The following is a 27856-nucleotide window of genomic DNA, read 5'->3' as shown; positions in this document are numbered from 1 at the left end:
CGGGACACAATCACCCCGTGATACATTTTCTTTTTCCACCTGAAATCGAAGCGGTTCGTATCTCTAACCAATTTATTTTCCCCAAAATGACTTGTCGTGTATTTCACACGTCACAACAACAACCCGTCTCGCCCACAACCCTTTCGCCTTGACCTACATTAACAGAGGCTTCATTTTTGATACCTGTGCGGAATATTAATTCAATCTCTCTGTCTACCCTCACCGCAGAGTTGAGATTCGGAGACAGTATTCTGTCTAGCGTCTGACACCACCGTCTTTCATAACATAATGAAATTATTACATACATTGTATACACTATAGGCCTAACCATTTATTACCGTTGCATATCGCGGGTTCGAGTACCGGGACCGTCCCAAATCGCAATTGGACCTGTACCTACACCCATTACCACCTTTCATAGCGGTTCATAAACCATAAACTCTTATTTTCAATATTATAAACATCAATTATTATAGTTTCATACATTACATACTTTGCAGTAATGAATATAAAAACATATGCATAGCGTTTAGTACCTCTAATTACCTTCTATATACATATTTTTCATAAAATAAATAATTATATATTCATAAAAGTTATAAATAAGCAAATACATAAATGTAAAGTATTCTAAGTACATGCTAATTAGTTCTAAGTACGTGCAAATTAATTAAAACCCGTGCAAATTAGTTATAAGTATGTGCAAATTAATTGCGAATATTAAATAGCGACCGTCCTTAACTATTATTTCAACTACTTACGTAGCTTACCTGTAGTTAAGATCAGAATAATTTACATAAAAACAAGTGCCCTGGCAATGAAATTAATGCCAAATAGATGAATAATTGAATATTTATCGAGTAACAAAAATGTTACATGTAGTTGGAGAAAAGTAAGTTCCTGATTAATATTTTATGCATATTGAGTAGTAGAGTACATAAATCTTCTTTGTAATGTCATTCAAAGCCGTATGATCCCAATATAATCCTTGCCTTCTAAAATGTTCAAAGGAAATTAATAACCATCGATTATGCAACAAATGCTAATATTTTAATTACTTAATTTTAGTACTTCGTAAGTCTTTTGGGGGTCTGCACCCCTGGAACCCCCTAAATACATCTTTCCTGTCCTTGAAAGCCGTATAATCCCAATATAATCCTTTTTTTAAATAAATTCAGAGGAAATTATACAACAAATGCTAAACCACTGTATTTTCATAATATTTAATTTTCGTACTTAATACGTCATGGGGGGTTCGGACTGGTCCGAACCCCCTAAATACGTCCTTCCTATGCTGTAAAGCCGTATGAAACCAGTCTTCCAATAAGTTCAGAACAAATTATACAACAAATGCTAAACCAGTATATTTTCGGCGGGTGGGGGGGGGGTACGGACCCCCTAAATACGTCCTTTCTATCCTTTAAAGCCGTATGAACCCAATATAATCCTTGTCTTCCAATAAGTTCAGAGGAAATTATACAACAAAGGCTAAAATAATGTATTTTTCATTATTTAATTTTAGTACTTGATAAATCTTTGGGGGGGGTCCGGACACCCTGGACCCCCCCCTAAATACGTCCTTGATCCTAACCTAACTACGTAAAATTATAGTTGATGTTGTGGAATGTCCTCTTGGGTGCTACATTCACTTGCGCGAAGCCTTCAGGCTGTTCTTCTTCACGGTAAAGTAACATGCTAAGGTTACAGACGTACTTTATTTCACAATAACTCGACGAAACAGTCACGAAGAACTCAAGGCTTCCCGATGGCGCAGTGGTAGCGTCGTCGCCTTGTAATCAAGTGGTCCTGGGTTCGATACCCGCTGGAGGCAGATAGTGGTTCGGATCACACTTTAAACTGTAGGTCCAGTCCCGATTAGCCTTACTGTGCATAAAGTGAACTTAAAATACTAACGCAAACAAACGAAAAACTCAAATTGTAAGTTCAAAATTCACTTTTCATATCAATGCCATTATGGTCATTTAAATTCTATGTAGTATCTTTAATTTTATCTTTATTTTGGTTTGTACTTTTGGCGTGTCCAAGATTTTCAAGATAGAAGTTTTGTCTTTTTTTTAATAGTCTGCCCTGTATTTTGCCATATTTCTAGCACTTAAAAGCCATTTCTTTTAGAGATAATGAGCCAAAGGAGGGGGGTATAACACCCACCAAACCCACCTCCACTTGGGCACGCCATTGGGTAAGGAGGTAGACCAGCAACATCTCAACCTGGCCCAGTAATAATGTCAATTCATATCAACCAGGTTAGTGAATAGGAAGAATTTTCAAGATGGCAACCGTAGTCCATTCATGTTGACTTTCGCTTTTTCATTGAAGACAGTTCTAATTAGTGACCGAGTAGGCGACAACAGTGAGTTCAATTGAATGTGCGTCATCATGAGACCCCGGAGCTACCTTCCTTAATGATGGATTGTAAGCTTACTGGCTCCAGCCTCGATTAACGCTAATCCTTAAGAACACTAATTGTGGAAAGCTGAATTGCAACTTTGATTGATGGAGACTTCCCACCAGTTTTAATTTAAAAAAAATAACTACGCAGGAGATAATGACCCTTATCATAAATGTAATGCATCTCAGAATTTGGATTTCCTTGTATTGTGTCCTACACGATAACAACAGTTTGCAGTTGAATTTCTGATGTGGGTGGGAGAGGCACTTATCTAGAAATATATTTCGGGGGAGGGGTTCAAACCAAATTTCTCAGAAATAATAATACAGTAAAACCTCGTTAATCCGAACTAATGAGGGGATAAGTTGATCGGTTTAACGAAAGTCCGGATTAACTGAAATAACCTAAAAGAATAGTAGAAAGTGCATTAAAACTCCGTTTATAGCAACAAAACACGTATATTATAGTATAGGCCTAAATACACTATCCAGTACAGTAAAATGTAAAGCAATTAGACAATGCAGTACGTACATATGCGTACAGCCACATTAAAAACCTTGCATTGTTTTTGCCTTTTGCCTGTCCGGATTAAGCGACGTCCGGTTTATCGGGTCCGATTAACGAGGTTTTACTGTAATAAAATTTATTATATACTTATATTAAATCCAATTAAAATTATAACATTAATTAATCATGTAAATTAATTAACAGTATTATTATTACATGAGTAGGTAAAAAGAAGCATAAGATTCGAGATAAAACAACACGTATTCATTTTCTAGCTTACATATAGTTAAAATCGCCAATATTTGTATAACAACATCTGCCCTTGCTAGGAAATTAATGCCAAATAGATATTAATTGAATATTTAATGAAAAAATGTTAGGTCTAGTATACGAAATGTATAGTTCCTGATTAATATTTTATGCATGTTATTATAAGCAGTAATGTGCATAAATCATACATGATACTGACCAAAACCACATGTTCTCAGTACAATCCTTGTCTTTCAATAAGTTCACGAATATAAATAACCATTGATTATACAACAAACTCAAAAAAAAGGGATTTTTCATTATTTAATTTTATTACTTGGTAAATCTTTGGGGAAGGTCAGGACCCCCTGGACCCCAGCTCCTAAATACGTCCTTTGGGTGGGAGGATTAATACACTTGCTATTTGCATTTTTCATTCTTTGTAATTGTCCATTCAGATATAGTGTTAGAGTGCGCGTCAAATCTCCTGCATATGGCGATAGCCAATAGCAGCGCACTGCACCTGTGCCATGTCGAAATCTCACACGGAAAAGAGACACCGTGGTTGAGCGAAACGCCTTGTGAAGGAGAGCACGGCAACGCCGCACGTCTGTGATTCGCTGGTACTGTTCAGCCGTTCAAGGCCATATGCATGAGATTTGACGCGCACTCTGCATCACTAGAGGAATCTATCTGGATGTCTCAAGCCGAGAAGGAAATTCCAAAATTTCATTACGTTTTGAAATATGATTGATGGGATATGCAAGTTAGATACCAACACTTGACTCAACCAGACACGTCACCTTTGGACAAAGTAGAAAAAAATGTCATTTCTTTCATTTCTACTCAAGCATTACATAATTTCTACACTCTGCATTTTACTGCACATTAAATTCCTTCTTTCTTTGTTGTCTTCTCTGTTTTATTTGGATTCCTCCCTTTGCTCTTTCTCGTTTTCCTTTTCTTTATCTTCTCTGTACTTTTCCTTAGAGCTCTTGTTTTCTTTCTGCCTGCCTCCGTGGCGGAGTGGTTAGCGCAGCGCGATACGACGCCAGGTGTCCGGGTTTCGAATCCCCGCATGGGTGTTCTTTGTTGTTCCTTCATGAATTTCAATTTCATCGTATCATCACTCATCCTTGTGCTCGCAGAAAAACGACGCTGAATAATAAAAAAAGTCAAACAATTCTACGTTTTCACATTGTGATCAAAGGGTCCCATAGGTGTCGCTAGAAATAACGAAGCTGGTTAGGGCATTGAAAAAACTTGAACAATAGAAGTAATAACAATAATAACAATTATCATGATTATGATTGTTATTATGTATTTTTGACAATTATAAAACAATAAAAAATAAGCCAATTTTAAATTTAGGTCACTAAGTATAATGTAGAAAACACAAAGAAAGAAGGAAATTGTCTTCTTCTGTGTGTGTTTGTGAGTGTTGCATATGCTCTCTCTCTCTCTCTCTCTCTCTCTCTCTCTCTCTCTCTCTCTCTCTCTCTCTCTCTCTCTCTCTCTCTCTCTTTCTTTCTTTTTCTCTCTTTTCTCTTTTCTCTCTTTCTCCCTCTCTTTCTCCCTCTTTCTCTCTCCCTCTCTTTCTCTCTCTCTTTTCCCTCTCTTTTTCTCTCTTTCTCTCTTTCTTTCTCTCTCTTTTTTATCTCTCTGTCTTTTCTCTTTTCTCTCTCTATCTCTCTTTTTCTCTCTCTATCTCTCTTTCTCTATATATTTATTTCTCTCTTTCTCTCTGTTTCTCTTTCATTCTCTCTCTCTCTTTCTCTCAGTGACGTGCGGTGATGTCGACACTTGGGGTAGCAATCAGTGGCTTCCTCAAGGGAAGTTGGTGTGGGTCATAATCCCCCCTCCCCAGTATTCCTAAAAATAGAACGTCAAAGAAAGGAAAGGATTGCAAAATGAGGAAGGACTACTGAAAAGAAGCAGGTGTTAATCCCACCCTTTTTCGAAAATCCAAAACATATTGATTTGACTATTAAGCCAGAGATCCCGGGTTCGAACCCCGACCTGGGCATGGGTGTTGTTTGTGTTTGTCCCTTCATCAATTTTATCGTACCATCTTGACGATTAGCCAAAAGTGTAGGAAAAGCGAAGTAAAACAAACCAAATCAAACAATCAATCAATGATTTGATTTATGCTACTGTCACATTTGGTTAATCGCGAAGATGGTACAATACAATTAATGAAGAGACAAACACAAAAAAAAAAACACCCATGCCGAGGTCGGGGTTCGAACCCAGAACTCCTGGTGTCATAGCGTGCAGTGATAACCACTACCCCGCGGTTGGGACTGGACCCACAGTTTAAAGTGGGATCCAAACCACTATGTGCGTCCACCTGGTACCGATCCGGGGTCACTTGCACTCCCCCACGGAGGTCGGCCGACAACAAGGATGAGTGGAAAGCTCTAACTATTCGGATACGTGTGTATCGGAAAAGCAAACTGCGTATTTACTCAGTGGTACGTAAATTTCAATTGGATTTTTGAAACACCATATTTGCATATGATTAACGTTTTTCGAAAAAAATTGCATTGCTTGATTTCCCTAATTTCTTCATCTCACGATCTCGTTACTGAAGGATCCGGGCTCGAGTCCTGGCCTGTGCATGAGTGTTCCTTTGTAACCACTTTTCATCCGTTTAATTTAATCAACGTTCATCGCCATGGCAGAAGTTAGGTAAAGTGATGGAAAAGCAATGCTAAAATAAGGAAAAAGAAAATACAAATAATTTCCTCCCAGTGCATCTGCAGGGCACAGTGAAATCAGGAGTCCAGAGTTCTCTGTTTATGATTGTCCCTCGTGACTTCCATAAGCTCATTAGCTACTTATCGCGATTAAATCTATACAGCTAGAAAAAGTGATGGAAGGTGGCAAAAATTAAATATATTAGAGGAAATGAACAGGTAACAAAACGCACTTTTCTGTAGTTTCTTCAACCATATTCATTTGGCTTTTTTAGTTCTGGGATACACTTTACATTCCAAATTATTTCATTATTCACTGCAGAGTACAACACATAGGAACAAGAATGCCCGCTCGTCACGGGTTCGAATCCCGGCCTGAATTGTTCTTTGTGAGGTCCCTTCATCAATTTCATTATATCATCACTCATCCTCATTTTCGCGATAACCAAATGTGGCAGAAAGGTGAAGTAAAATAAACCAAACCAACATCCGTATTCATGACTGTTTAACTTACCCATTTATTTATTGGAGGCCAAATTATTAGAATATTTAAATAAAACACTACTAAAACGAGAGCGAGAGAGAGCGTGAGCAAATATTTGTTATTTAATCATTATATATTCCATATTTGAAAAAAAGAAAAGAAACCATAACATTTTTGTCTACACATAATACAAGTACGTTCCCATTCATATACAAATGAAACTACATCCCATGTTATACATAATATTGTACAACGTTTAAAAAGTTGTGTAAATACAGAGAACATAAGTACTGCAGAAAAATTTCCCCCGAGTTCTTTAGAGGATTTACAAAGGAATCGAAGGGAAACCAATCCCCTATCTGTCGCATAGGAGATAGACTGGAGGACCTGAAACGACGGGCTTTCAACCATGGGAGCGGGGGGCGAAGGGGCAAGGGAGGTACAGGCAGAAATCTTTCCCTTTCGCTTCAGGCGGTTGTCTATACCTGGAACTGGTAAGGCAGAAGAAGAGCCAGCTAGGGTATCCAGCCTTGCTAGCTGATCACATCGAGGGACGAGAAGCGCGTGGAAAGAAATGTTGCATATGAACTGAGGCTTCAAGATAATAAATATTGTGATTTGAAAATAATTAGAGATGTGAGATTGATTGATCTATCTCTGCTAGACTAGCTACTCCTCAGTGCACGTCACTGCTTTCTCTCTTTCTTTCTGTCTTTCTCTTTCTTTCTTTCAAGATCTACACTCGCAAACACGCACATAGGCAGACATTGTGTGTTTTCTACATTATCCTTAGTGAAGTAAATTTGCTTATTTTTGATACAACAAAAACTCCCCGGATATTTCTGGTGGGATGAAATACACCCAAATCATTATTTATTTTCTAGCTTTTCATTTCATTCATCACGTTTCCTATCTTTATGCTCTCACTTTTTCTATGCATTTCCTTTTGCGCCTTCATACCATTCTTTATACTCTTTTCTTCTCTATAAATTTATTTCTGTTCGTGGTGTAGATTTCCAAATTAAGTAGGTGTCGTTGTCTTCCTTCATTTGTCATATTCGACTGTATTCCTGTAAAAAATAAAAGATAAATTATGTGGTTATGTTCGTTGTGCTCAACACATCACCTCCACAGACGGCCGAAATTGTGAATGTGTGGAGTCGTACCTCCCCTCATATCACATATGCATATGCGGCATTTGCAATGTGTCAATTTTACCTTTTTACATAATGGTTATAAATATATACAGCGTGTCCAGATATTATTCTCCCATAAATGTTGTCCATGAGAAACTTTCTATAGAAGTGGAGTTGAAGTCGTTAGTATTAACATTAAGAACATCTCAAAAAATTTCTTCCTTGTACTTGGCAACACTCGGTACCATCATGCTTTGCTGCAAAACAGTAAAACAATGAAAATGGCGACGGTACAGGAACAGGCAATGTGTGTGTTGTGCTTCTGGAAAGCAAAATCTCCTGTAACTGTGCAGCGTCGTCGTTATAGGAAAGAATACAAGAAGGATCCGCCAATGAAACAATCATTTCGCGGAGTCCTGCAGGAAAGTTACGGACTTTGTGAAATTGAAGTCCAGCATCGAGGAGGCTGTGGTAGCTCTCAATCACCATGGATGATATCCGCAACACGAAAAGTGAATTCATATTGTGAAAGCCACTCAGGGTGTCCATGTAGAGGTTTATTAATAATGAGAAGCAGGCGCGGATCCACGGGGAGGGCGATAGGGGCGATCGCTCCTCCTGCCAGGTGTTTGGATATATTATTATGCCTAATATTTTTGGAAGCTCAAAATATTCTGTCTCTTGCTTAACAGGCTTGAGAATATGTTTTAAAGTGTGATGTAAGTCCACTATATCATACGCTAATTGGAAATAGACCTACACTTTCAATTTGAATCCGAACCACTGTGCTAGATTTCTTCAAAGGTGATCGGGCCCGGGAACCATTGATAATAGGTTTTTGTTTTCTTTGTTTATTAACTTTACTCCTTATCGTTGAGTTTACTGTAGCAATGGAAGGAATTATGATAAGAACATAGATATGACATTCTATTTTTGCAAAACAATAGACGGCCTTCCAGATGGCGCATTGGTAGTGTCGTCGCCTTGTAGTCAAGGAGTCCCGGCTTCGATACCCGGTGAAGGCTCATAATGGTTCGGGTCCCATTTTAAGCTGTAGGTCCCGTCCCGATTAGCCTTACTGTGCACAAAGTGGACTTAAAACACCAAATCAATCAATCAAAACAATAGAATATGAAATCAGCTTGGTTCCTGTTCACAGTACTATACATTGTTTACATAAAACAGTGCAACTGTAGGTTACAATTGATTCTAGTTGAGGTGAGGTACCCGACTGAAAATCGCCCCTCCCAACTGTAGCTTCTGTATCCGCCACTGATGTTCACTAAAGATTCTTTCAGTCTATGAAAGTAATTCCATGTGTGTTGTTTCCGAGAAACTTTTTTACGATAATGATATTTTGATATGTTATGGAGTGAATAATTTATGGACGTCCTGTATATTTTTAAAAAGTGGTAATGGTTAAAACCCTGAACTGAACTTGACTGGTATACGTTACGTTCCGTAGACTTCAATTTGTTTCTGTACTGTCCGTGACTGTACATACTAGAGACGTACTCCCAACAGCAAAATAAAAAGTAGGCGAACTATTTTCATTAGTCTGTATAACACAATGGGATGATAATAATTTGAAATATTGAAAACAAACGTCAATATGCAGAGAACAACACCTGCTTCGAATCAACAGAATTTCATTCCTTAAAACAACACAGGATGCAGAATTTATAAAGTAATTAAAATAGCGACGGACAATTTGCCTACTATTATCTTTGCTGTCGACTGTACATAATCGTAAATACACATTGTATGCATTTTATCTAATTGTCAATAACAATAGCAATATCCGTAGTGGTAACAGTGTAGGTTTTCTCGATTAGCCAAAAGTGGCAGAAAAGCGACGTAAAATAACCTACTTTAATTAATTAATCAAAGTATGAATTTAGTCTCTATTAGTCTAACAAACATCACGAACAAGACCAGCAGCTTCTGACGGTGAACCCTATACTCAACTCCAGAAATAAGTGTGTAAATATAGTCTGAATGTAACAAAGAAATGTTAATGGGGATTTATATCTTCATAATAGTTTACTGTTAGAACTGGCAGCCTCGCTCTTGGTGGAAGTTCCCAGCGCTCCCACAATCGGGAATGGAGGTTGTGAAGAGGCAGCTTGCAAATGTCACTTCTAATAAAGTTTTGACACGCTCACGCTGAGGCAGAACACACTCGAGTGCCAGTCTGTCAGTTTTATTATCTCTGAAGCATGTGACGAGACAATGCCTCCCCCTCCCCTCCTCTCCCCCCCTGCCGTGGCCCCCGGGGAAGAAAATAGGGAAGTCACACCAGCCATTCGAAATGGAACTTTATCAAGTGACGACGTCAGTAATTGTTGTCAAGAGCCTGACAGTTCAAGGATAAGAACGAAGTGAGGTTGTGTGCTCCCCCCCTTTCCCCTCGCTTTCGCCCCACCTTTTCTGCTGCTCCCCCACCACACAGCTGGAGTTGAAGCTGGTCAGACGACTCGACTCGTACCTCTCCTACTCCGCCAACTGCGAACTTATTTGCCTCCCGAGGCAGCGGTGTTCATCTCGTGCGGGTCGCTTATCTCCTCAACTTCGAGTTGCAGGCCAGTCACGGAGCTGCTGCTTGCTACCCCACCTGTTTTGTCAATCTGGCTGGGAGCTGACTGGCGCGCCCAATATGTGAGTGTCTGCTGTGGGGAGGAAAAAAAAGTGTGCGTGTGTGGTTTTTGTGCGAGCGAGATGCAGACGAAGACGTAGCACGTGAGCGTGTGCATCGCCGGGACGTACCCTGTTCGTTGGAGGACATCCTGTGCAAGTGCAACCATGACTGCATCGTGCTGAATCGCGGTTCAAACTCAAGGCAATCCGGTCTCGTCGCCATGGCTTTTCGCGTCATCTTCCTATTGCCCGTTCTCGTGCAGGGCGCCTACATCACGGACTGGCCCGGACGCACCACCCAGCCGACCTGCATGGACATCCCTCGCAACATGACCCTCTGCCACGGCATAGGGTACACCAAGATGCGGCTACCGAACCTCCTGGACCACGACACGATGGCAGAAGTGTCGCAGCAGGCGGCGTCGTGGGTGCCGCTGCTCAACGTCCGCTGCCACCCCGACACCCAGCTGTTCCTGTGCTCCCTCTTTAGCCCCGTGTGTCTGGAGCGGCTCATCTACCCCTGTCGCAGCCTGTGCGAGAAGGTTAAAGAGGGTTGCGAGGGGAGAATGCAGAACTACGGTTTCCCGTGGCCCGAGCTGCTAAAATGCGACAAGTTCCCCCTGGACAACGACATGTGCATCGCCCCGCAGTCCAATAACACGTCATCCACGGAGGGGAAGTGCCAGACTTGCAACCAGGTCGAGACGTACGAGAACATCCTGGACAACTTCTGCAGGGCCGACTTCGCCGTGAGAACCAAGATACGCCGAGTCAGGAAACTCAAGATTGTGGGCAAGAAGGCCAAGCTGCTGAAGGTTCAAAAGACGGAGCTTCGACGTCAACTCAGAAGACCCGTGTTCGTCCTCGACCCCGAAGACAAGTGTTGCGAGAACCTGACGCGCAACAGCCGCGACATCTATCTTATCATGGGCCAGTGGCGGGAGAGGCAGCCTGTCCCCACCTTCATCATGCCCTGGGGGGAGCGGAAGTCCAAGGAGTTCAGGAAAGCGGTAAGGGTATTTAAAAAACTAAACTGCTCGGACCCCAAGCTGCTTTCGGACACCGTCATAGACGGAGGAAGGAAAAAAAGAGGTAAAAAGAATAACAATAATAGTCCCAAAGGTAGGAATAGACGTGTCGGCAAAAAGGAGCAAACAGGTACTTGACCACTGCCTCTTGAGGCTCTAGACTACGTTTGTGCGGGGGGAATCATCCTTGGGGGGAGGGGGAGTGAGTGTAAGGACGCAAACATCCAGTAATGAGTGCTTCCTGGTTCAGTGTTTAAGAAAAAAATTTAAGTGTGAGACATGTGTTTTTCTTGTGATTGTACAGTTGCATTTTGAAGCCTGTGTTTATAATTCAATGACAAATACTTCAGTGCTCCAATAACGTTACCAGAAACACGAGAAAACACCATTGGACGTAGTTTCTCTTTTCATTCTATTAATGTGCTTCTGTGTATAATTTGCTTCGCTGCAGAAAAAGTGAACTAGCTTTGATGTGCTCAAAAGGAAGTTCTTTTTTGTGCTGTTCTTTCTGTTTAAGTGATAAATGCTTTTTATATATACATTGTAAGATGACGTACACAATTTCAGAAGACTGGATAATAATTTTATCAGTAAGTAAAGTATTCGAGTCCTAAATGACCCTTGCAGTAATTCTTTCCTTTGGATTAATAACACGACTGCTTTCTAGGTTTTGAAACATTAGTGACGTTTATTTGATATTTACGCATGCCTACGTAACTGGTCCAGGGTGGGTAAATAATAGGTGGGGCCATAACCAGGGCCGGATTTTTTTTTGTGTGAATTTTCCAAAAATTTCGTGGAAAATATATAAAATGTCGTGTTTATAGTTAGAAGTATGGCAGTAATTTCGTGAAAATTTCGTGGTAATTTTTAATACCATGCACGTATACATAATGTTACTAAATCAATAAATGATTTTATACAAGGCATAATATTTGCAACGTTTATGGGAAAATAAGCTTTACTCAGTTATATTTATATTTTAGAAAAAGTTGAACGTAACTTTCGGGTTGCTGTGCCTTTCCAATTGATTTCTCATTCCTTTGCATCCAACATCTTCAAATCGAATATATTTCTTAAAAATAAATTTGTAAACAATGTCATTTTTTCGTTTTTATCGTAAAAATCGCAGAAACGATCAATTTTCGCGAAAATTCGCTTCAAAATGACAGCCGTAAATCAGTCACATTTGTGATAAATCGCGCATATACTACTTGTTGCATCTCTCCCTAACATTTCGCGTTTATCGCTAATAACAAGAAAACCCGACCCTGGCCATAACCAGTGTTCGAATTTGTGTAAATGCCGGGGGAGTGGCGCTGTCAGAAAACATTTGGATGGTGGGGGGAGCCGGCAGAGTGGGAAATTCTCAAAAGTTAATACAGAATATTATCTATATGATAATAATAATGTCATTATAGTAGTCCTACCTTTTCCCCACTAGAAAGTAGTCTTAAGGAAACGGCATCCGCATGTTTGGGGGGGGGGGGGTGCGTTGCCATTGGGGGGCTTCAGAAACTTCTTTTTCCATATTTATACACTCTGCAAAGAAAAAATACCATCACAGTATTCTTATTACAAATGTGAAATATTTTTGAATCGCATCTTTTCTGCTTACATAAATACATACGTACATATATCTTTCTGTTCGTGTATATGACATGATTAAACTTGTGTATATGACATGATTAAACATCTTCGACTTGTAATCAAGACGTCCTGGGTTCGATACCCGGTCAAGGCACATATTGATTAGGATCCCAATTTAAACTGTAAGCCCAGTTCCGATTAGCCTTTTGTGCATAAAGTCTTGGTCTAAAAAACAAACTCGACAACATACTATGATTAAAACACACATCATGCTACATGTAAAACCTTTGTTCAATCTATCTACTTACAAAAATTATTTGTGTGCTACAATTTCCACAAGCAATATTTACTTGAATTTTGTTATTAGTTTTGCAAAGTGACCCATTTACTTAATCATGGCGAAAATAATAAATATGCATATGTTAGGAAAATAAATCATTGAGTGATATCAATAAAACAGAGAATGCAGGAGCGACATGCTGAAAACTACAAATAATGAAGTTGTGTTATTTTTTCTTTACAAAATTTGTTTTGTATATTATTTTATGTGTATATTTAAGCGTTACGACGTACTTAATATAAATTTAAATTTTACTAGTACAGTGAGAATAGCTTTAAAGTTTACTATTTCTTGGAGATTTTTTAATAGTCACAGACCATTTTATGAAAAAACAACAAAATTTAGTGTATCTTACTGTGCCGGGGTTTTCATTCTCTTCACAATGATTTATATGCTAGGAGTACAACAGTCACTGTTCCGTCTCAGTGAAGTTCAAAAATATTGCTGCAAAATAAAAAATTGCTAAATGCTGTGATAGTAAGGAGGGGGGGGGGAGGAAGTTTGGAGTATATATTTCTTCTGAGTTAGAACATATTTGAAAATGCAAAACGTGGAAAAGAAAGTCCATATGAGGAAATTTAGTGGTCCCCGCCCCCCTTCATTCGAACACTGCATGTAACAATAAAAATACATGCTTTCAAAAGGCCTGAAAAACCAGATCTTTGATTTATGAAGCGCGTGTCTGCTTAATAGTCGCATCAAACAGGTGGTGATTAATAAACAACAATGTAAATCTTGCATAACGAGGGGGGAGGGTGTCAACATTCGGAAATCTTATTTCTTCACCATTTCTCTTTAATTTTCAATATTTCACCACTGTTTCATGTGCCAAAAAAGTTTCGTAAATTTCCACACCGAACGTCTTTTCTATGTTGCCGTTGCCCCCGTTGCCCCCTCCTCTGCCTTTGTATGCGCAAGAGATTGAGTCAAACTTAGACGAAGTGTCTCATACCGTAAGGCTTCCAAGATTTGCAAACTTATACTATTAGATTGGCAAATTTCTTATCGATTTTATGAAAGTGCAAAGTTTGTATTTGATACAACCTCTTGCAGTTGTTTCAGAATGTGTATTAGGCATGGTAATCGCGACTACTTGAATTCCGTGAGATATTTAATTCACCGCATCTTGTCCAATTTTAGAGAACAGCTGGGTGAATTACGATTCCAACTGTCTAGAACTTCGACTAAAGAAAACGCCAACTAACTTGCAACTATATTTTTAATGCAATGCACTGTAAATTTAAGGTAAACGAATGAAACTGTGCAGTACCAACAGTAATTATTATTTCAACTTTAAATTATTTGTAATAGTTTGGTATTTGAAACTGATGCTGTTCCATTCGTTAAACATAGATTTAGGAAATTAAAAATAATATAGTTACCAGTCATGGGCGTTGGGAGGGGGAAAGTTGAGTTAGTTCTTATTCGAACAAATTAACGAAGTAAAAAATGCGTTAAATCGAAAAAATTGGAAGTAAAATAAAGACGAAGTATATTTTTCCTTCTGTTATTTCCAAATAATAAAATCCTTTAACAGTTTTCAAAACTCCAAAAATTAGACTTTTGTCGGAGAGGGGGATAAAATTTCCTCTTGAACTTTGAAGGTTTTTTTTTTTAACGAAGTGTTTAGAAGTTAATAACGAACTAGAATAATCATGCATTTCGGTACAATAACTCTGTGCAATATAAAATGTAAATAAGAAAAAAAAACTGTTGTGCTGGATATTCACTCATTTCGTGAATCGAGTTAGAAAAATCTCCCCAAGGATATAATGAATTTGGAATTAAATTTGATTTATTAGTTTATAATAGTTATTGATTGATTGAGTTGATGTTTTAAAGTCCACTTTATGCACATTAAGGCTAATCGGGACTGGACCTACAGTTTGACGTGGGATCCGAACCACTATGTTGCTCCACCGGATATCGAACCCGGGACACCTTGATTACAAAGCAACGGGCAGACCTCTTATAACAGTTATTATTTGATAATAATAAACATTATTATTATTATTATTTCTACTATTTAAGTTTCATCCATTGCTTGACCCCTCCCTCTACCAACATTTCTCGCGACGCCCATGATTTCCAGTCAATATATATACCTATTTTTCTTTTACTGTAAACATCTGAAAGTCCTCGAATGTTGGCAAGGCCAATTGGTTATGCGGTTCATGGCATTAACCACTTGTAGCATTTATAAGCACGTTTCTATGTTTCAGCAAATACGTCATTGTGTACATTTCTTAGTTGCAGTGACTTGCAGTTATTGGAAATCTGATGTTGACCTTTTATCTGTTTTGGGTAGAAGTTTGTAGTTGATGGAGCTGTAGTGGGGAGAAATTTAGCGTTGTTGTGAAATTTGAATCACACCTTTCAAATTCTTAGAATGTATGTGGACAACTCTACCCTACTGTCCAAATTGATTTTTATCAGAGGCTGAGTGACCAGAAATCTTGCTTGTAGCTGATTATTCCAGTGTTGGACTCATGAAAGATCCACATGTAACATCTCTCTTCATCCTCATGGCAGCTAGGATTCTCTCCTTTCTTTTCTCTCTTGTTGTCTTTATCCGTATTCTTCCTCCTGCTCTTTTATCTTTTCCTTTGTCATTTCTTTCTCTTTCTTCTGTTTACCTTCATTTCTCTTTCTTCTACTTTTCTTACTTTCTTGTTTTTCTTTCTTTCTTCTAACTAACTAACTCTCTATAGACTTCTTGAACCCGAAGGTTCATGGCTACAGCAACACAGACCTTCCATCTGTCCCTATCCTGAGCGAGATCTATATACTCTTTTCCATCCCTACCGATTTCCTTTACGTCCATCTCAATGTTATCCCTCCATCTTCGTCTTGGCCTTCCTACAGGTCTCTTACCATCAGGTTTCCCAACAAGAATCCTGTAAATATTTTCTAAGGATCTTATTTTCAAATACTCTTAATTTATGTTCCTCTTTCAATGTAAGAAACCAAGTTTCACATCCATATAACATTACAGGCAAAATTACTGTTTTATATATTTTAACTTTTAGATTCTTAGATATTAAACGAGAAGACAAAAGTTTATGAAGAGAAAAGTAACATGCATTTCCTGAATTAAGCCTGCTTTTTATTTGCTCTTTAATATAATTTTAATTTGTTAGTATTACTCCTGAGTACTTAAATTTGGAAACTGGTTCCAACGAGTTGTTATCAATAATTATATTTTGATTATTACCTAACACTTGGTTTCGGCCTGTAAGCATATAGTATTTAGTTTTCTCTTTGCTAACTTCCAAACCTATCTCTTTAGCTGCTTTGAAAAATATTTTAGCATTATTCTTAATTGTATTTACATCATCCCCCAGTACGTCTACATCATCTACATATGCTAACAGCTCAGTCACATCGTTTGATTTTAGTCCTTCGTTAGTTTTCTCTACCTTCCTAACAGCGTATTCTAAGACAAAATTAAAGAGCAATGGAGATAATGCATCTCCTTGTTTTAACCCATCATGAATTGTAAATTTGTCAGACATATTAATATCCACACGAACTTTACTTTCTGTTTCACTGGTGCATACTTTTATCATATTAACAAGCTTCTTAGGTATTTCAAACTCGACTAATATGTTATAAAATTTATCTCTTTTGACTGAATCATTGGCTTTTTTAAAAATCAATGAATAGCTGATGGACATTTTTATTATAGCTATTCCCACTTCTTCTCAAGTGTCTGTCTGATGTGAAAATTTGATCTGTTGTTTATCTGTTACATTTAAATCTACATAACCACCTATAATTTCATTAGTATTATTTATTATTATATTCATTATCATTTATTTCTTCTGTTTTCTTTTATTATTCTTTCCTATATTTATTTTTCTCTTCTGCTTTCCGTACTTTCATGTTTTGCTTTCTTTCTACTGTTTTTTTATTTATTCTGCTTTCCTATATTTATTTTTTCTCTTCTTTTCTTTCTTCTGCTTTTCTTACGTTCTTGTTTTTCTTTCTTCCTTCTGCTTTCATTTATTATTCTTTCCTATATTTGTTCTCTTTCTGTTTTTGTACTTTCTTACTTTTCTTTTTGTTTTTCTTTGTTCTGCTTAACTGTTTATTTTTCTCTTCTTTTATATTTTTTTCTGCTTTTCGTATTTTCTTGTTTTTCTTTCTTTCTTTAGTTTTTCTTTATCCTGCTTTTCTATATTTATTTTTCTCTTATTTTTTCTTTCTTCTGCTTTTCTTACTTTCTTGTTCTTCTTTCTTTCTTCTGTTTTTCTTTATTCTGCTTTGCTATATTTATTTTTCTCTTATTTTTCTTTATTCTGCTTTTCTTACTTTCTTCTTTTTCCCCTTTTCTTGGTTTTCGTTATTCTACTTTACTATATTTTTATCTTCTCTTTTCTTTCTTCTGCTTTTCGTACTTTCTTGTTTTTCTTCTGCTTTTCTTACTTTCTTGTTTTTCTTTTTCTTCTGCTTTTCTCTCTTTCTTCTGCTTTCATTTATTCTGCTTTCCTATATTTCTTTTTCTTTCTTTCTCTCTTCTGCTTTTCTTACTTTCTTGTTTTTCTTTCTTCTGCTTTTCTTCTTTTCTTTTTCTTTCTTATGTTTTTCTCTATTCTGCTTTCCTATATTTCTTTTCTTCCTCTTTCTTCTGGTTTCCTTTCTTTCGTCTGTTTTATTGTATTTCTCTTTCATTTTCCGGTTTCTCTCTTCCCTTCTTCCTTTCTTCTTCTTTCTTTCTTCCTTTCTCGCTATCTTTCATTTACTTAGGTCTTTTTATTTGTCGCCCTTCTACCTCGTATCTCTTCATAATTCATCACCTTGTAATCAAGTGGTCCCGGGTTCGATACCAGGTGGAGGCACATATTAGTTCAGATCCCACTTTAAACTGTAAGTCCAGTCCTGATTTGCCTTCTGTGCATAAAGTGGACTTTAAACAAGAACTCATAGCTCATGTGTACCCTAATTATTATCGTCATATGGATTTTTTTTTGCCTAATGCTATGAATAACACGGAATTTTAGAGCGTATTTAACGATTTCGCCGCAACGATAAATGTCTCCTCACTGCAAAATGAAATTTCGCTTCATTTGTACCTATTCTATACGTCTCTCTGACACTAAGTATCACCAGTTACTGAAGTTGGCAGAATGTTCATACTTTTATCTCGTTAGAGTTACAGAAAACTCTACAGTAACATCCAGATTCCGTGACGGAATGGATAACTGTAACACGCCACGAAAACGAATTCCCTAGGTTCGAATCCAGGCCAAGTAAGAGACATTTCTTTGTGCTTAGACCGTTATCTATCATGAGGCAGAAAAGCTACTTAAAATAACTCAAATACCATACAAAAATATACGTTGACTTCTAAGTGAAGGTGTGATTCGTCACTTAAGAGGAAAACAAATTGTGATATTAACGTACACTGTTGAGTGATTGGTGTGGGATAAGGACTTCTCCATTGTAACTTGAAATCATTCATTCATTTATTTCCATTGGCGTGTCTAGGTTTTGTGTAAGGAAACTAGGTATTTTTTTATTAATTGTCAGTTCTATATTTTGTCATATTTCCCTCATTTGACTTCTTTTTTAAAGATTGTCGGCCGAGAGCAACACCCCTTGAGCACGCCACTCCGTTCGCGTTCTTAATGTTACATGGAGACCTAATCATAACACGAAATCGTTGATTTAAAGCTAGGAGCGGTTAGTTTCACTAAAAAAAAGAAAAAACAAGCAAAAACACTATAATTTTTGCACGTTACTTGATCAATTCTAGACGTTATTTAAAACTCAGTATCTGTACCTAATAGTTTAAGTAGATGATTGAAAATGGCTAGCATATGTAGGTAAAGAATTCAAGGAATTAAACTTGCAGTATCTCAGTGTCGGTAATAATTAACTATTGTTATTATTACCCAAATTACATGCAAGAGATAGCTATTGACTATGACTTAATGTTATTATCTGCAACAACATTATGTTCGTCCAATGTAATGCCGATGTTGGATTTTAATTTTTAAGAGATATAATTTTAATATAATAATTATTGGAATCATTAAGTTTTAAAATATTAGCACGTACATAAAATATGAAATAGTGAATTTTCTAAGAGATTATAAACAGAATTATATTACTGGCACTGAAGAAACTTGATTTGCTTTTTCACACGAGTTAGAATTTTGTCGAGGAGTGTAAATGTAAATTTGATTCAAATTATTTGCAAATCATTTTTTTTTCTTTTTTCAAAATCATAGGAATAACCAGAATAGAAACCCTTCCAAAACAGCATTGTTCGATTCTGCTGTTTCCTTCGGTTCTATAATGAAAACAAATTATTTACACCAGTGGGAAGTTGTTTGGAATCGTTGCCCCCAAATGCATGCATCCCTGAAGTATATGATACAACCCCTTTAAGAATCAGATGATTGGTATACATTTCAAATTGCAAGAAACGTATATTTCGTGAATGTGTTGTGGCTGTACATATTTTCATGGTTGATTCCCTAAATTTACATATATCATGAACAGCGGTGGCGCCAGTGTCAATCATCTAGGGGTGCTAAAGGGCTGCGATGTTGAAAATAAAGAAAAAAAATAAACATCAAATACCAAATAACTTTTAGTGGGCTTCTATGAAAATATGCCAGTGAGCCTGAAAATTGCTATAGTGTAATTTTTCTTGCTTACTTTGATCACAACAACGACAACTTGTACAGAGAAGTAAATGCGGCTTCCCTTTCAAGTTAGTGTCAATGGCTTACCTGCAGTATTCAGTAATAGTGCTACTTCTTCAGTACCTACACTCAGTATCACGATATGATTTTCATAAGTGTTATCGTCCCTCTAGCAAAGTAAAGCATTTTCACTCCAAAGTAAAATTATATAATAATACTATGAAGGTTATAAGTAGGGCTAGGATTTTGATGCAAATGCATCTTCTTTTTGGTAAGGCAGAAACGTTGCATAAGTAGATAGGAACACTCTTTACACGTAAGCGAATAAATTGGGATGCCTTTATTAGGGCATTTTTTTTACCTCTTTTGGAGCAAACTTTTCTAAACTTTTTAAACCGTCTTTCATTTTTCGGCCTTTTAAAAGTCATCTTATGCATTTTTCTACATTTTGGTGAAATAAGGGGCATTTTACATGTAAATGTAACCCTTTGAAGGAGAGAGGTTCCCGACTCTCGTCTCATTGCCTTCAGCGCAGTTCTGAACGACTGTGTTTGAAGAAACAAAGAAATTCTGTGCAGGATTGTTGATACAACCTGTTGTGTATAATCAATTTTCTTGTCCGACAACCGACAATCATTCACTTTTGAATATTTGCATATGATTTTTGTTGTGTACTGCAACTCAGTACTTAAAGTGTAAAAGATGACAAAAAGTGAACTTTCTTACTTGTACTACCATACGCAATGACGTGTGATAGATACTGTAACGTTAATTTGAAATTTGAATTTCTCTTGGTAGTTTATAATTTTTTTCTACAAATCTTTCAGAATTTTTAGGTCATTTTTCTAAGTTTACAGGGCATTTTCTTGCATGTGTTAGGTCATAAATGCATTTTAAAGGTCATTTTTTGGCAATTTTAAGGTAATCAAAATCCTAGCCCTAGTTTTTGGGGTGAATTCACAATACACGATTGGTTATGTTTTTTGGTAAGCAAATATACACGATTAGAGCATTTAGTACTGATTCATGTAATTTGGTTATCACCAACAAATGTTTAGTTTCTAGAAATTATTTCTTTGTTATTCTAAGTTTTTTTTTATCTGTGAAGAGTTATAAGAGTATTTTCGGCTGAAAATAGGTTTTGGATAGGAAGTGCGCAAGAACCCCTTCGCACCGCCCCTGATCATGAAGCACGCGCACCCCTTCGCACCGCCCCTGATCATGAAGCACGCTGCTGTGGCCACAATACGGATTACATTTTGTTAAAGTGGACTTGGATGAACCGCGGCAGGTCTATCCGGAGTTTCATGATTGCTACTTTACACAGCGTTACATTCGTCAAACTGTTTCTTCTCAACAGCTAACTTCTCGTCTTATTTTACGTCACTTTTCTTCCGATTTTGGCTAATCGCGACAACGAGGATAGAAAGACAATCAGTGACACGGCCGTCACTAAGGAGGTCACGTCTCTCCAAAAGTTCAGAGACTGGTGGACGTAAAGTTCCTTGGCGTTTAAAGTCCACTTTTATGTACATATAGCCTAATCGGGACTGGACCTACAGTTTAAAGTGGGATCCGAACCACTATGTGCCTCCACCGGCTATCGAACCAGGGACCCCTTGATTACAAGGCGAAGACGTTACCACCACATTATCGATGAGGCCCGTATGTTCCTGCGATAACAAATAAGTCCAAAAGAGGCACATTTACTATTCGGCAACATGTAGATCAGTCTAAATTATTATAGTGACGGTTTTCTGTAGAAAGAACATAGTACTAGAAATATGTAAATATTTGAAATTATCATTTTCAAATTGTTACCAAAATATGAAGAATGTATGATTAAAATCAACCAGACTGTAAGACATCAAAGAAAATATGACAAATTGTTGTTTTCAACTAAGAGAATTAAACAAACCCTGTTGTTGAAAAGCGACGACAACAATAAAGAAAAAATATGGCCAACAGTAGTATTTCGAGCAGACATTTTGCATTTTAGACAAATAACCAATAACGTTAAATAACCAAAAAAATTATACGTGAAGAATATTGTTATTATTTGAATAGTAATAATAATAATAATGCAAGATATAACGATGAAAATAATAACAATTTGGGTTAACTTAAAGATACCCATATCACCCCGCCAGAGACAACAGAATTCCCACCAATGATTGCCCCCCTCCCAAGTATTTGGAAGCTAGCGACGCCTTTGATCACAGACACAAATTAACACAAACCCAAAGAAATATACTGTACTATACTATGTAGGTAGTGATTGCTGCTAGAGTACTGTTTCAAGCATTGCCATTGACTGGTAGCTTTGTTGGGTCTCACTTATCGGACACAACTTAAACATCCATGATTAGGTTAGGCTTGTTGATTTTGGTTGTCTTAGAAGAAGAAGAAGAAGAAGACTTTGAGGGGCAAGGCATTTTCTGTCGCCCAAAATTTAAGTAGAAAGACACATTTTATGTATATTTACACATATAGAATATTGTTTATGCCAACGTTGCCTCCCCAAAATTTATCTGAAGTTGGCGCCTCTGGTTGTAGCAGCAATACCAACCTGATATCTAGGTTTTGGCTCCGAAAACTCATTTATCTGCAATTAATTGTTTAAGCGACGTCAATTTTCCATCTAAAAATATGTGGACAATTCTGTACAGCGTCTGGTGTGCGTCAAGTGGAATAACTAGGAGAGACTGCCTAGGTGTAGTGTAGCATTCTGAAAAAACAGGTTGTTTGATTCCCGGGTATATCTTTGCTTTCGCCTGTCAATTTTTTCACGAGTTTTCAAATTCATCTAGAAAGATGTGGTAAAGTGAGTATTCTGGTGGCATTGAAAAATATCTTGCAATATTATTGAAGAGTTTCACAAAACGTTACACTTTCGTCAAAGGACCCTGTTGCAAAAGAAAAGGGAGTACACAATGGCCACCTTTTTCATGGTTTTCCATACTCAAAACATTAAAATAATAAAAATTACCGAACATGTAATGCAATGCATGTTAGGTAATACTTGTGCACTTTTGTTTTTACATAAGATATAAATACTAGAGTTAATACGCTTAAAAGTAAATTGATTGAACATAGAGTACAAGTAAATTTCAGGAAAGTTGATATATAACCTCTTCATTTTCTTATATTTTCTAATGTTATTGTTGTATTAGGTTAATAATGACAGTGATGATTTGGTAATTTATTTTACTTCGCTTTTCTGCCACTTTTGTCTAATCACGAAGGAGGAGATAAGAAGTGATCCATTGATTTGGTGTTTTTAAGTCCACTTTATGCACGGTAAGGCTAATTGGGACTGGGCATACAGTTTAAAGTGGAATTCCAACCACTGTGTGTCTCCATTGGGTATCGAACCCGAGCCCCTTGATTACAGGCAACGACGCTATCACTGCGCCATCGAGAGGCCCTAACAGAGAGAGAGAGATCAGGAGTGATAAGATGTAATTGATGAAAGGGCACTCGTAAACAGGACACAACGCAGGCAGAGGATTATGCTGGCTGATTGCAGAAGCCAGAGTCTCGTTAGTCTGCAAGATTGAAGTACAGGTGAACAGTGGGATGCACAAATATTTCTCGGCAAATTGTCCATGGCCATTTTAATTATTTTTTCTCTTGCATCAACAACCAATGTGTTCTTAAGGAATACATTTTTACGTATGCTTTTGCAGATATCTTCAGCAGCTTACTTGGCATATTGTTTCAATTCTTGACGCTCTCATTGTGGTAAAATAAAGTGCATGAACATGATGATGGACAATTTGCTTGGTAATACTTATGCATCCCACTGTACATCCGACGGCGAAAGAAACAGTAGGCGAATTGTCCACCACCATTTTAATTCGGTCTGAATTACGCAATGTGATGACAATGAATTGATAAAAAGACGTCAGTGAGCAGAGAACAATGTCTGCCTCGAACCAACATAGTTTCATTCCTTAAAACAACACAGGATGTAGATTAAAAAAGTAGTGAAAAAGCGGTGGACAATTTGCCTACCATTATCTTTGCCGTTGACTGTACTACATGCGGAAATAGAGGTTGACAATTGGTTACCTTCCAAAAGGTAGTGATGATGATAGGTGAATTGTTTAAATGGATTAGAATAATTACAAGCGTCCATGTCTTGCTCAATATTTACAGTTGGTTCTAACAGTAACTGCATTACAAGTATAACTCAAAAGCTGCATTGAAGGTACACCAATTTGCACGAAGTAGTAAGTACAGTGGGATCCATAAGTATTACCGTGCAAATTGTCCATGACTATTTTCATTAAAATTTCTCTTACATCCTATATGTTTTTAAGCGATGGATTTTTATGTATGATGGTGCAGAAGTTGTCAACAGCTTGTTTTGAGTTTTCTTTTAATTCTTGAAGCTCTTATTAGGTCAAATAAAGTGCGTGAACATGGTGATGGCCAATTTGCAGGGTAATACTCATGGATCCCATTGTACAAAAGTAATAAGATAGGAGTGTTATGGCCTAATGTTATTCTTCAATGTACATTCATGTAACGTCATCTGCGTTGCTTGAATATCGTAGACGACTCAACATTTATCAGTTTCCCTTTACGTATTTTCAAATTAGTCAAGGTTGAATTTATATAGATTGTACAGTGGGATCCATGAGTATTACCGTTAGCGAAAGTTAGACTTTTCGTCAACATGATGAAACTAGAATAAATTTTCAAATGAGATTTTTGCAGTCGAAATAACCTTACGAGACAAAATCAGAAGTGAAGAAATTCGAAATAAATTAGGGTCGAATCAATGGAGGAAGAAATTAAAGACCAGTTATAGTGGAATCAACATGTTCTGAGGATGCCAGATAGCCGTTTGCCTCGAAAATTATTAAATTATTAAAAGTAATACCTAATGCAACTTAACTCATGGAAATTAATTTAAGTGTTAAAATTAAAATTCTGAAATTACATCCTTGAACATCCAGAAGGAGCTATATCTTCTTGTAACAATACCAGTACAATGCCTCTTGGTTTCCACGGAACGTCATCATTGCTAGGTCATGGATCGCAGTACTGTACCAGCAGGCACGTAGCCTGGGGGATGGCTAAGGGGGCTGAAGCCCTACCCCGAAATACTACAAATATATAATTTAAATAGTGTATACTGGTAATTAATTTTACTTTCTTAGCAGGATTAAACATTAGATCGAAGAAAGTTTAGTGTAATAGAGGAACTAAGTTATATTTTTATATTATACCATTTAATCCAAAGAATAAATGGATTCACAGCTCTCAAAATGTAAAACTTTTAAAGCCCTTTTTTAACGGAATGCGAAAAAGTTAATAACAAAATAAAATAACTATGAATTTCAGTACACTAATTGTACAAAATGTAAGGAAAATAATGGACAACACTTGTGTTGGATATTCACTCATACGGTGGATCGAGTAGCAAAGTTTATATAATAATAACATCAATAAATTTGGATTAATATTGATTTATTTTTAATAACTTATTATAATTATTATTGTAAAATGACAATTATAACCGTGGAAATAATTATTATAATTATTATTTCTACTAATCAAGTTCTATCAGTGGCCTTCCCCTCTACAAATGTTTCTGGCAACGCCTGTGCTGATAATGGATGAGCCCCCCACCCCCGAAATTAAATCCTGGCTGGGGTCCTGTATACCAGAATCACAATTACACTCACATCACCATATTTCAGTTATTGACACTTTGTCTGCACACACTGTTAATATTACACTGAAACCATACTGTCATGCTGGTATCGTGTCGTGATTCATGACCTACCAATGATGACGTGACATGTAAACAAAAGGAGTCTGCTCAGGTCTTTTTCTAAGAAGGCATTGAACGGACCCACATTTATATTCAACCATTACATTGTTCGGTTTCCATTATGCAATTTTTCTGTATATTGTCATTGGATATGGACAGGCATCAAATAAGCACAGAAGCGAAAAAGCCATTCGACACTGGCTGACAACGTTCATTGTGCATATTTTTTTGCATTAGTAATATTCCTCGACATTTATTACGCTACGCAATTGTTGCTTGTAAGAAGGAACATCTTTCACAGTAATGATCCAATACCATTGTGTAAGACGAATGTCCAAATGAGACAGGTAGGATTTTTCATTGTGCTTATACCTTATATGTAAACATATAATACGCACTCCCTTGTATTGCTTGGATAAACCATATTAAAACAGAGGGGACGACGTGATGCATGCACACATTTGATATATACGTATAACAAGTCTATGCAAGTACAACGACCCATGATGCATTTCCTTCGTTGTGTATACCGGAATAACAAGCCACGAAGGAAACCAGTTCTTCATAAAAGTCCCATTTGAAATACTTCTTCCGTGGGGTTCTTTTTGAGAAAGATATTCCAAAGAGTTCAAATCATTACGGAGGTAAGTCGTTATATTTAAAGAAATATTGAGTATATGTTATAAATTACTAGCTAATTACGCGACGTTGCCCGGGTATTTATTTATCCCACTCTTCTATTAGACAGGAAAATAATGAATTCTAACTATAGTGTAAAATGTAACTAATTTTAATTACAGGTATTTAAAAGTATAAGTACAGTATACAAATTATAAAGTATTTTTTTTTTACAAATTCACTATAATATTAATTTAACTCAAAACTTGATTATAAACAACATTTTTAGTTTCACCTCCAGGAGAAAGAATAAATAAATTGAACGGAATTGGGAGTGTCACTATTCATCTTAACGACCCCGAAAGCTATGGATTCAAAAATATCGGTCGTTTTCTATTATTTTTACATGTCGCCCCCTTCCCAAGCCTAGGGGGGCCAGGGGTGTCATTCCCCCTACAATATTTATTTCCAGATTGTAAGTCATATGTGTACCAAGTTTGGTTGAAATTGCTCCAGGCGTTCGAGAGTTATGCCGGAACAAACACACATACATACATAAATTTTTAAATATATATAGATAGATTATTTCTAATGGATGTCACCCAGTCTTTGAAACTGAGTTCTTTGCTCAAGAAATAACATTACAGTTACACTATTTTTAAAGTGTAATTTAATCAGGGTCGGCTCTAGGTGGGTGCGTGCCTTGGGCATTCAATATTCACAGAGCCTATAATCAAAATTTATCAGAGTTTTGTTCCTTATTCTGAAGTATAGATGTCCTATAAAATCACAATATATAAGAGGCATTCCAGCGTTACGTGTGACATTTTAGACACAAAATTTAAGGTTCTAGACATGAAATTGGATTAAAATATTCATAATGAACTGATTTCATAGAATTATGAAGTACTTTATGGCGTTTGCTAACAAATAAAAACAATTATAGTGTGTTGGCATAGGCTGAATGCATGAATAGCATTAACAAAGGTGCGTTCCGTGTGTGACGCTTTGAAAATGTAGCAACATTTCACTTCATTTGTCTGTGAAGCATATAGGCTGCAGATGCTAGTAACTTTTGTTGGTGAAATGTGCAAATTATATGAATTCACAAACATTTAAACATTAATGCAATTAAAAACAATAATAATTTCCATATTAATTCGTTTTGTTATTTACATGGAGTAGGACCACTTTTCGTGAAATGGCCCATTAACATTATTACATATATTTCGTATTATTATCTAACCGGAACATGTTGAAGGTTAAAAGTGAGAATTATGTGAGGCTAATAAAAGTTTCAAAATTATTATTTTATTTCAATTCCGATGTACCTCTGCTGCGACGTTCATTATATTTAATTACAAAACTGTGTGTGTTCAATATCAAACCTGTTACTTTAACTGTAAAAGTGACAATATATTTAATCATATCCAATAACATAATTCTGTTTCTTTTTAATTTCCATTGGATTTCGATGCTGCAGTGAATTTACATTGATTTACATGAAATAATATTGCCATATCATGATGTCACTCTTTAGGTAAACGAACGATAGAGTACATATTAACTATTTTTATACAAATATTCGAAACACTATCTTTGCGTAGTACTGTTTTTAATATGATTTCAGTAATTTTGGATATGTTTAAGTATGTCAAAATAATCCAAGAATGTATCAGAATAGTTACTTAATTGGAAGCACCATCGTCCTATA

General features: G+C 36.8%; 1 protein-coding gene across 1 annotated transcript; it reads left to right on the top strand.

Annotated features, from left to right (window-relative positions):
* Window positions 1-9839: 9839 nt before the first annotated feature.
* Window positions 9840-11765, top strand: LOC146001721 (secreted frizzled-related protein 1-like). Its single transcript, XM_083139406.1, has one exon. It carries the CDS (start codon window positions 10344-10346, stop codon window positions 11286-11288), a length of 945 nt encoding a protein of 314 aa, XP_082995532.1. The 5' UTR covers window positions 9840-10343; the 3' UTR covers window positions 11289-11765.
* The last annotated feature ends 16091 nt before the right edge of the window (window positions 11766-27856 follow it).

The sequence above is a fragment of the Lepisma saccharinum genome, chromosome 17 (assembly GCF_977018435.1).
Source record: "Lepisma saccharinum chromosome 17, izLepSacc3.1, whole genome shotgun sequence".
Classification (NCBI taxonomy): domain Eukaryota; kingdom Metazoa; phylum Arthropoda; class Insecta; order Zygentoma; family Lepismatidae; genus Lepisma; species Lepisma saccharinum.
The sequence above is the reverse complement of the archived record's forward strand: the minus strand, read 5'-3'. Positions and strand labels throughout refer to the sequence as shown.